This window comes from Coffea arabica, chromosome 3c (assembly GCF_036785885.1).
Source record: "Coffea arabica cultivar ET-39 chromosome 3c, Coffea Arabica ET-39 HiFi, whole genome shotgun sequence".
NCBI classification, from domain to species: domain Eukaryota; kingdom Viridiplantae; phylum Streptophyta; class Magnoliopsida; order Gentianales; family Rubiaceae; genus Coffea; species Coffea arabica.
In genome coordinates this window covers 4,716,982-4,728,735 of record NC_092314.1, presented here as the reverse complement: position 1 = coordinate 4,728,735, position 11,754 = coordinate 4,716,982, and the positions used below count along the sequence as shown (strand labels likewise).

The window sequence follows — 11,754 nt, the reverse complement described above, 5'->3', positions numbered from 1 at the left end:
AATCCCAATAATAAAATTGATAGATTTGTCAGCAATAAAATTGGTGGAGAATGTGCCAATCAACTGAGACGAGTTTTGGTAGTTTGTTGAGTTATTTTTAGAAATATGGTGAAATTGAAGAAGGGCCTTGGGGGTTTGATATGGGGACATGCAAATCAAGAGGGTTTGCTTATTTTTTGTTGATGGTTTCCTGCAGGTTTGCAAAATGGTGTAGAGGGAAAGGGAGAAAAGTAATATGAACCCAATGGGTTTGGTGGAATCATTGCCTTTGCCTCTAAGAACATATTATTGTTTTTACTTGTAAAACCATGGATTAACGAATGTTTTTCAATTTTTTCCTTAAAATTATGCCCATGTGAGAGAGATGTGATATCTTTAGTCAGAGAAATAAGCAAATACGAGCATTATTTATATATTAGGGACTATTCTGGCTGATTTTAAATATTAATGACTAAAAAAGTTTTTTTTTTGAAAATATTAGGGACCAATTTGACAAATTTTCCTTTAAAAAATTTCTGCTCAATGCAATTAAAGCCATAGTGATGAGAGAGTGGAGAACACCACCCACCATTCATATTCACGTCTAAATAACATAATGCAATAAATGTATCCAATGTTCCCAAGTAGGTCTTAGGTCGTGTAATATTTAGTACTGAAGACAAAATGAACCTAGATAGGGAGCAGAAATGGTCAATGAAATGGGAATTAGGGCATATATTTTTTGGCACATGCAGGTATGTATAAAGAAATTCAGATACCAGTATGGTACCTAGCAACATAGCAGACATAGCCAAAGAAGGAATAAATGGACAAATGGACAAGCACAAATATCCAAATGTAAGAAAGAGCGGGATAGGAATGGCTAGTCCCAGCCTAATATTGCGTTCAATCTACTGATAAGAAAAAGAAACAGTCCACCTTGATTTTTCCCCCCTTCTTCAGCCACAAACAAATGATTAGCCAGACTTCACCAAGCTAATTGGAGGATTACATTTGTAGTTATCCAATAATCAATGCCATATTCCAGAAGGATAATCTTGATTAACTCCTAATGATATGGTAGATCTTCTCAAACAATCATTGTCTGAACCAGTAAACTATTCATTAGATTATACAATAGCACCTCGAGCATCGCTTCTTTAGAGTCTTCTATCTACAAAAAAATCCTACAGCAAGCACATGCATAACATCTAAAAATGAATACATAGCAGTAATTAGACGCCTATGAACCAATATAAAAGGCCGTAATCTGCGATTCTAATCAACTTGCATGCCTGTCTCAACAGCCGCCAGAGAAGAAACAAAAAGGATTCTCTAAAATATAAATATTCCACTCCCACGTATGAAAACCACAATTGGAAAACATAAAGTTATCTAAAAGCGATCCAAGAACATATGTTTAGAGCGCTCGCTCAACTATATGTTCTAAACCTGCACCGAAATTGGATTAGGGGGAGGAAAGGGAAGAGATACATTCTCCATATGGTATTTTATTACTTTTCATGCAGATCGTATCTGAATTGTAACGTGACTGTGCATTAAGTTAATAAAGATCTAATTAATTACGGTCTAAAGATGTATTATTCATCTTTGGAACGTTGACCTCCTCCTCATATTTAGAGCAGGCATATGGTTATTAGGGTGCAAGACCTCTTGCGCATTCTTGCTATAATCTTCAGAACCAAAACATATGATTTCCCCAATGTATTCATGCTAGCTCATCAAAACTCTTCTACAAGGTTAATTGACCACTACAGAACCAAGAAACGCCATGTTCCTTGCTATATACAACTAAAAGCCTAGAACCTTGGTGCCTTTGGGTGAGCTTAAGAATATTAAACTTTTTCTAGCGACGTTTAAAAGTTGTAGGGATGCCTAGTAGCTAGGGATCAAGAGATTCAAGCTTCAGATGCAACAATAGCCGACAAATGTAAATTGCATGATGCACCATGATAACCAACTCGAATGAAATATTATATTTTTAGTCGAAAGGGAAATCTTATTGACAGGTACAGTAAGCCCACTGCTAATAATTGGTTTAAAAATTCATGGTGTCAACAGAAAAATGTCATTTAGTCAGACCTTCTATCTTCTTGCTTCCAGTTTATGGGTCCCTTCATTTATAAAAAAAGATTTTCATGTTACCCTACAATATCAATCTAAAAATTTTTGTTAGTGGCAATCGATTTTTCCTTTGGCATCTAGTAGCACCTATAAAATATTGTAGAGCAATAGGATCTATGACTTATATTTCAATCCAAGCCACAACCACAAACAATGATTAATAACAACTAATGGAAAACAAATTTGAGATGCATATTTCATATTGTGTGTGGAGGAATTCACCAGAATGAAACAGGGAAAAAGAAACAAAAGGTGATCCAAAAGGAATTATGCAGGTAGCAATGCATCAAACCAATCAAGGAAACTCTCTGACCATGCCTACTATAATGCCTTCCAAAGGAGAATTTCACTAGTTTTGAGCTATTGGCAACATTTGATTTCTTGCATGTCAGCACAGCATGATCACTGTGGCCTAGATTTACATTTTGTCTTATTTCTAAAATTGGCTGAAGTTGAATACAAGAACCCACTATCTATAAAAAAAACCCAACTAAAATTCACTGTTACAAGAGTTCATGTGATGTACTTGACTAATTTAATGTTATCTCCCATTTGGGGAACATTTCAGACTGACATGACACAAACAGTGAGATGTGTGATGGATTTCCACCTATTTAATTAGGCCACACACCAAGTTTCCTTAGTCCTTGAGGATGTCGAAGGAAAAATTGTGTGCATAGATCAAAATGGTCAAAGAGGAAAATGCTCCTAGCATCTCATTATCCCTAATAAAACCAAATGTTCAATTTGCAATTTCTAGTGCTATACAACAAGCAACAATATAATATATTTTGTCAACCTCAGGCAAATTGTTATAATATGGGCCGAAAAATTTTCAGTAGTTGAGTATTTGCATTGCTCAAAAATATTGAAAATCAGACCACATCTGAGTTTTCTGTTTAATTTCCAGAGAGTCTACACAGCAAAGCAAAGCACAAGTATGCAAAAGAGGAAAAATGAGATAAAAAAGCCCACTCCTATTTGTGCTACCAAAGACAGACTAGTGCTAGACAAAGCTGACATGTGATCTTTGCAAAGTCCTACATCCTTTCCCTATAGTATCTGGTTGATTTGCCAATTCCCATACGCCAAAGAAACAAAAGCATAACATATCTGTAAAAAAGACATTGAACCGGATATGCAAATACAGCACTTGCAATAAATGGTTCTTCAGACAAATACCAACCACCATATTTTTTGCACAATCAAACTCTTGTAGTAGATCTAACAATACAAGAAACTGCAAGTAGCTAGCATATATTCTATCAGTTCTACTCACAGCTGCTTTAACTGATCCACTCCATTGATCGATGCATGATAACGATCTTAACCATAATAGACCATTTCAGTTACCACTAAAAGTATCACTGTGCAGTAGTCTGAATCATAAATAAGCAGTATCCAGCAGCACAGACTCCAACTTTTGCCAATACTAAAGCATTGTTTCTGCAGATTGAAACCAGTTGGTGGGGCTGGGGGACTCAGATACGGAAAGAGGGAGCATTTAAGTAGCAGAAGTACTTAGGAACTTGACAATAATAATAGTACTAAGAATTACTTGAAGTTGAGATTTTTGATCATCAAAATCTCGTGCATGTTTTGAACATCTTGCAAAGACTGCAAGCCAGCTAGCTAGCTGGCAAGCCATTCTCTATCAGCTTGAGCTTGGTGGTGGCAATGCTTGCTGCTGTTGCTGCTGCGGACGCTTTCTCTTCTTCTTCTCGTAGCTGATCCCCCTCGCTTTCGCCTGCGAATCACGAACTTCACGTAAATATAGCCTAACAGCTCGAGCCCCAAAAGGGTTCGTCTCAGGCTTGCCTCCATTCTCCTCATAAGCAGCTCGCAGACGTCCAATGAGAGCATCAAGGCTTCCCCAAGCTTGCCTTAGAGGACAAGGGCATGGAGATGGGGGGTTTGGATGCCCGAAAAACGGGCAAAGTTGAGTGTGAACTTTGGTTTTCCCAAATTGGTCCAGGTATCTGAGGAACTCAAGAACATGAGCGCCACTGCAGCGAGAGAGGGAGAGGGGAGGCCTGTGATTCTTGAGATACTGGCCAAAAGTGTTCCAATCTCGACGCTTTTGGTTCTCGTATCGGCTTAGAGTTGTTGGAGATGCAGCTGAAGATGATGCTGGTGTTGGTGAAGCTATCATCATCATAGTGCTGGTGTTATTGGCGGAGGGGCTGCTTATTGTCATACTAGTCAGGCTTGTGCTGTCTGCAGCTCCATGTATTGAATCCACTTCTTGAGTTGAATCCATGTTTTAGGGTATCAAGGAAAGGTATAGTTCAGATTTGAGTGAAAAAAAAAAGTTAATCTGAGCTGAGATGAGTAAAGGGTTTTCTGATCATGAATGAATTCTACTTGATTTCCATGTTAGCCATGAAGGGCTTGGACAGAAGGGAGTACAGAAGTCGAAGAAGGTGATTTGATGATAGTGGGATGATGAAATTTGAGCGATGGAGAGAGAGAGAAGGGAAGAAAGACACTTACTTAGTAGGGAGGGGCAAATCTTTCTTTTTAGATTTGCTTCTTTTGAAGCTTTGTTTGATCAATCCTAGAAAACTTGAAAGGTTTTTATGATGCTTGGTTGGCTTTTATGGCTTTGTTTTCTGAAAACGTTGGAAGAGATTGGCTGATATTTTTCCTAGAAAAGGGGGAGCAACTGTAGTTCTCTTCATCTGTGTCTGTGGATGTGCTCAGACAGAGAGAGAAAGAGAGACAGTACTGAGAGAGAAGAAAGAAAGTGTAGTGAATAATGGTAAATGGTAAGTCTGAAGGGACCAGGTTAGGGCTTTTGTGGAAATAGAAAGAGGTTGACAGTAAGGTGGAAGTGATAGATTGAGACAGGAAAAAGATATAGAGTTAAAAATTTGAGGGAATAACATGATTTTGTTTCTTCGCCAATCAACCTTTTGCATTGATTGACAATTCCTTTACTAAAATGACCAAAATGTCCTCAATTATTTAACATTTACACTACTGCTCTGATTTGCTTTTCTGGTTTATACAATCTTAAAGAGTAAGCAGTTAAGTGGCGTTTGTTCTAGTATTAGACAAGGGTTTAAATTTTGCCCTTCATGGTTTCTCTTTTCTATCCTTTTTTTCATTTTCAATATTTTGTCAAAAACAAAAGAAAAAAATCAAAAAGAAGAAGAAAAGATTAAGAAGCTGCAAAGAACGCTTACTAATTAGTAAAAATTTGGGCTACTAAAAACTCCTTCAAAATAGAGTGCAATCGTGTTTATTGAATTGAGAAAATCTTGTTTATCGAACTAGCTAGAGTACCTTATCTGTTTGGATTGTGATTTTCTGTCGAAAATTTTTTACATTTTTCACAAAAACATTTATCATTCACTTTTTTATCTTACATACATTAAATCGTTACTGCACCTAAAAATAGTAGTCCAAATGGGCCTTTAAAACTTTCTTGATTTAAATGAAATTTCATACTAAAGAAGGAACCTTCAATCTTTAGAAAACACAATCGGAAGATATCCTATCCTATCCTTGAACTTCTGTTTGAGGTTTCTAGTGTAGTCACTAATTTTATAGCCATGTAACCACACTAGTTTTCAAATGGTCCATAATTGCAAGCAAACTTTTTCTTGCAAGTATGTTACACTTTCTTTTATGAATTTTCAGGAAAATTTTACTACTGGAAAAGTTGTACTGGGATTGGTCTTGTACAGAGGGAAAATTTTATGCCCTTCGCATGAACTTTGGTTGGTTTCTGCTGCAATTCAAAAACAGTCAGTCAAATTCTACATTGGAAAGCCTATAAAAGGGTTGTACTACAACAATTTAAACTGCTCGTCCAAAGAGTTGCTCAGTCCATGCATAAATAACGAACATGTCCTTCGAGTGGTTAGTTCCTATTTTGTTTTTGTTTTTGTTTTTTTTGAGGAATGGTTAGTTACTTCCATGTACATACATCAAAACAGCAAAAATGTCAAAGAACTATAATATGTGCTGATAAATGCATTTCAATGTAGATCATCACCATCTATCTATCTTTTTCCATGGAATGCGGAGGACCATGTTCTTGAGGATCAGGTGTGTTTGGATAGGAATTATTTATCAAAAAATATTATTTGTTTGTATCATAAATACTTTTTTAATATTTTTTTTAATCTTTTCAATCATCTCTTTATTTCTTACACATCACATTGCAAAAAGAATTACCGTAATTTATTCTAAATAATCTTCTATCCAAAGAGGACCAATGTTATCACGGCCCTAGAATATTCATGAACAAAAAGATATTCAAGGTTGGAGGTTCTTTAATTAAATTTTAGAAAAATTGAAGTATAAGTACTAGTCTCTATAAGATTGAGGCTCTAGGAATTAGAAATTCTCAATTAAAATCCTTCCTTCCTCCTTTTTAAATCCCATCCTCCTCTGTTAAAAAAAAAAAGACAAAATTGTATAAGTGCTATCTTTAAACCAAGTAATAATTTTGTTAATCCAAGTACATTTGCACTATAATTAGCTTCTTAGTTGTTAGTGAATTTTTTTATGTCATCATCATCGAAAAAACGAAGAGGTTGCTCGGATTGCATTTTTTGACGAGATTTTGGGGAGAAAAAAAACAATAGTACTTTTTTTTGAAGATGTGATATATATAAAATAAAATAAAAATGATTGAAAAATATATAAAAGGAATAGTCATAGCAAACATGAAATTTCTCATAAAATACCAATCCAAACAGGGTCTTAAGCTTTTAGGTAGATTAAATGTGTTTTTAATATTTTTACTTGTTTGTGAACCCCTTTTTTTTTTTTTTTTTGAGCCAAAACATGTCCTAACATCTTGATTGGTGAGTGTTGACGATCAAAATTGAATCCTAGCTACTTTTGGCTTCTTTATCAAAATATGTACTCAAATTACTACCGCATCTGGAAGTTCTTTTTACTGCATATAGAAGTTGAAATTGACCATCAAATTCTCTTTCGTCTTGTTTACACATTACACATGGGCTGCTTACTGGCAATGGCGTATTTTACTTGAAAATGGTCCTAATTAACCAATCTTGTCTTCTGATATGAAAGCTGAAATAGAATGCCTTGTTGATAAGTTCTCTATCTATATCATTCTCGTCTTGTTGCTTTCACAGGTGAGTGGCTGAGCTAGATAGTCTTCGCTCACGAAAATGACTTTCGGATTTAACTCAAAGTTGTTAGTGCTTGCAGTAAAGTTCATACATACATATACATACATATATATACACACATATATATATATTCTTTGCACATCAAATACTTTTATGTAATAGATATGGTAATATATATACTACAAATAGGAACGTATAATTTTGATTAAGATTGCCGAAAAAACAAATAAATTACAAATGGAAGTTTGGAGTAATCCAACAGTGAAATTTCAGTGGTCAATTTTACGGTGGGATTTGTTGGGAATTGAAAGTACTTAAAAAGGTTTGATAGTACATTTGTTATTGGCTCGAGAAGATAAATATTTTTTTTTTCCAGTCTAGTATTCACAGTCTCTGTGAAGTACTTGGCGGTTTGGCCTCCGAGGTAGTTCATGCATGCAACTGCAGGTTTTGAACTTACCATGCTGCCTAATTTTGCAGTAAATAACTGCAACAAATTTGCCATTAGCAACGAGGAAGTTCATTAAATCTAAAAATGGAATTAATGAACTAGAAATTGTTAATAGCCATACATAATTGCTCAGGGGATTCTTCTACATGCTGTAAGTAAACACAACAGTTATAGGTAAAGCTTTTATATGAACTTCATCATGATACCAATTACGTAACTCCAAGAAAGTTTAGCATACTAGTATTTGAACAAAAGAAAAAGCTAACCTGCTAGAGAAATCTTGACCAATACAATCACCTTTTTTTGCCTTGTACGACTCGTATGTGTAATTACAAAAGTTGAAGTTTCTAATTATGAGTGAGACATGCTTTTCTTTTTGGGAGAAAATAATTTGCTAATAGATTCAAGCCTAGTTGTTGAGCTCTAGCACGCTACTTTGTGGAACGATATATTATTGCCTTCCTAGGAGGAGAGGGTATCATGGCATATTGTCTTCCCTATCTAAGGAAAAAATAATCGCATCAAAAAGCAGGTTGCATATGTTCCTATGACAGTCATGTACAAACCTATCCTATAATAAATTAATGACTTTATAACATTTCCATTAAGTTATTGATATGGTAACTGTGTAAAATTGAGAATAAAGAGGTAAAAACCATCAATTAACCTCCCGTTGGAATTGCTATTTTTATGAGTTTTTGTAAAAAAAAAAAATGTACTGTAACGATTTGATATATTTGAAATAAAAAAATAATTAAAAAACGTGTTCACGAAAAATGTAACGAAACCGTTCCTTAAACTTCCATTTTCCATCTTTTAGTCCCCAAAACTACAGTGTTGTGTTTCACTTCTTCCTAAATTTTTTACCCCTAATGATTTTAACAAAGCTAATCCATAGAAAAGCGCATCATTGAAAAAAGAAAAAAGAGCAAAAACACGTCGGATAGGTAATGTTAACATGAGATTAACATGTGAGCTAGCTCAAAAAAAAAAAAAAAAAAGAAGAAAAACCCTGGTAAAAGAAAAAACATTCTACAAGGACCAAATGGTAATTTAGGTCAAGGGGCTGTCTTGCCTTGGTACTTGTCATTGTTTGTCAAATCTTTTGGATGTAGAGTTGGACGGATGTTTCTAAAATTTGGGATTTTCCATGTGCAAATTCATTTACGCTATCCTCAATGCATGCATCTCTTGAAAAATGTAAAGCAAAAGCAAATGCTAGATAAAGACTTTAAGGTACGAAAACATTTTTTGTTTTGCTTTTACCATGAGGGTTATTCATTTACAGGCATATACTTTTATGTGTGCCTTCTCCATGGCATGCATCCAATAAAGCGTACAAGGCAAGAGACAGGTTTTTCAGCAACATTTGATATCTTACTTCAAAATTTTCTAATCACTAATAACTTTTCTGCGTTTAAATTGAGTGATTTGACGAACGATTTAAAATTCTCTCAAATCCCTCTAATTGTTTAGATTATTTAGGAGGTATTTAAATTTGTAAATCAAGAATTGTTGTGTAGTATTAAAAATGGATTCTGATAATTGTTGAATTATGAATTCTAATACTTCTCAAACAATCTTATCAACCAGAACGATTTGAATGGATTTCAAATCTTTCGTCAAATTTCTCAAATCGAACGAAGCTTTCTTGGATTCATGGATTCGAGAGAACCATAAAGGTTATTTACGTTGTATGAGGTAATAGGAATTGAATTATACTTGTCATTCATTATATTTTGTAATTGTATCCTAAAAAAGAAAAAGCCTAAACTATCATATTCAAGAAAATATGACATGTTAATCAATTGATTTTGGTCATTCCAATCCAGCGCGTGAAAAATCCGAACGTGTTTGTACCAAGTGTAATTAAAAGGCAATAATTATTCCATTGCACAAGCAAATCGAATATAATGGATAGCAAGCAAAAGATCATTACTTTAATTAAAGTTGTAATGAACTTTAAAGTCATATTAATCACCTAAAGTAAGAGCTTATGCTGCTAATCTTCCGTTTACTTATGTAGGAGGAAATCAAGGTGCAAATCTAACGCGTGGCACTTGGTGGAATGATCAACGATTCCAATTCAGAGTAAGAGTATCCTAGAATCAAAAGATGAAAAAATTCTCGAGATTTTATTACCAAGTTGATGGAATCTTGACCTCAGCAAATCAGTCCATCAAAAGAAGTTAATTTCCAAAAAAAGAAGAGAAAATGAAATATGGGTTGGGAATTTTCGAAAAAAAAGAAAAGTGACATGGATTAACAACCGTACTTCTCATTGACATTATGCTGCCTATGACAAGATTAATTTAGTGTTTAATATTGTATGTTCTTTGAACATCTTCATTGGTGTTTGGAACTATTGCAATACAATAGTTATTAGCATTGGGCAAATAAGCTCAAACCTACAAGAAAGTCGAGTAATAAACCAAATGCCCCGGTATGGCATCAACCTTGTAAGATGTTGGCAAAGGGCCAACAGCCTCTAAAATTGGTAATACCAACCACCTCCTCCCTGAACTTTAAAAAAAGAAAGAAAAGACAAGGAAAATAAGGCTTCAACAGACAGTGGAGAAGGATATGAAATAAATGAAAGAACAAATCCAACAAAAAAGAAAAGATTTTGGAAGGAGAGATTTGTTGATGTAGATGTTAATGCTCACTTTTTCTTTTCTTGTGGAGAACTAGGAAATTTACATAATAGGAGTACAAACTAATTCTTTAACCTAACCAAAAGCCGTTGGAGCTATTGGCTAGGAACTTCTTGCTCCGCCTAGTATATTAGGGTTCGAAACTGACTGTCAGGTTTGGAGGATCGGAGGGATTAGGGGAGGGGAGCGGGGGAAGGATTAAAAACAAATGCCTTGTTTGAAAAGGGATTTTTTACCAAAAAATCTCTATATTTTTTGTAAACACATTTTTCAATCACCTTTTTATCTCACATATATCAAATCACTACAATACATTTTTTACAAAAACTCCAGAAAATTGCAATCCAAACATGAATTCTTTAACCTACAACATGTGAAAACAGCTTGCACATTTATTTATATAGTTGTAGCTCGGATGAAAATTTACGTGCCACTGACAAGAAATGTACTAGCTGCGGACACTACGGTCCTTCATTCAGTTTGGTTTGTCCTACTTCCTCGACCCATATTGGAGACCAGGGTTTCATCCTAAGTTTATTCTTTTTGGTCATATTGATAGTCTCTACCTAAGTAGGTCAATAAACTATGCGGGGTCCCTAATTCCAACTAAATCTAATACTGTTTTGACTAATGTAGGTAACCTGGAAATCATGGAAGTGAGCAAATTGAGGTACCAACCAAACTCATGTAAACTAGTACTATTTTATGTCCCTTAAAGTTGTTTGTATGCAGAAAAGTATATTAAGCTTGTAATGCTGGGCCTTAAAATGACTAGATCTATATCAGCATTTGCCTGGACTTCATATGGTAGGACTATTTTTTCATCTTTGTCTTGTACCCTAGGGATATATCCTCACTTGCTCTCTGAGCTTTACTTAAGCACTAGCATGCTCATAGTAATAGTTGTTACTTTTTATTTCTCAGCTTCAGCAAAGTTTTGGGAGATTAGACAGCATAATGTACGGGCGCCAACAGCAAGAGGCAAGAGAGCTAGAAGTCAATCTGATTTTTCGAAAACCAGAAGAAGAGAGAGGACGTAGGAATTCCTACTGCTGTCTAATTTTCTGGTTACAAAGTTTAAAGGACTTTCAACTTTACAAATGGAAAAATACTTTAGATCTCCAGTTCATTAGGGCAGTTGCGCAGCCATTACAAGTACTTCTTGTGTAACATGCCATGCCATTAAGTTAACCACAAGTTACCATTCTTCTGTTTCTTTCATTGCCAATTCTTCAACATGCTTTCTTTTTCGTTCGATTTCAAAGAGATGAGACAGCCTTGAACAGAAGGTTGATTTACTGAAACGTTGTGCCAACTGCTAGGAAGGGTGTGATACGGAGGGCCATTATGCAATATGCATTATGCTTAACAGAGAGTTGAGAACCTAAGTCAGTTTATAAGTTCAGAAAGA

At 34.9% G+C, this 11,754-nt stretch overlaps 1 protein-coding gene across 1 annotated transcript; it reads right to left on the bottom strand.

Annotated features, from left to right (window-relative positions):
* Window positions 1-3,261: 3,261 nt before the first annotated feature.
* On the bottom strand, window positions 3,262-4,518 carry LOC113734299 (protein LIGHT-DEPENDENT SHORT HYPOCOTYLS 4). The gene is made up of 2 exons (XM_072081994.1): window positions 3,683-4,518; window positions 3,262-3,570 (listed from the first exon to the last, which is right to left on the bottom strand). Exon 1 carries the CDS (start codon window positions 4,382-4,384, stop codon window positions 3,779-3,781), a length of 606 nt encoding a protein of 201 aa, XP_071938095.1. The 5' UTR covers window positions 4,385-4,518; the 3' UTR covers window positions 3,262-3,570; window positions 3,683-3,778.
* Between the last annotated feature and the right edge of the window lie 7,236 nt (window positions 4,519-11,754).

Excerpts from the sequence above, each read along its gene's own strand:
- LOC113734299 (XM_072081994.1), bottom strand. The coding sequence starts at position 4,384 with ATGGATTCAACTCAAGAAGTGGATTCAATACATGGAGCTGCAGACAGC.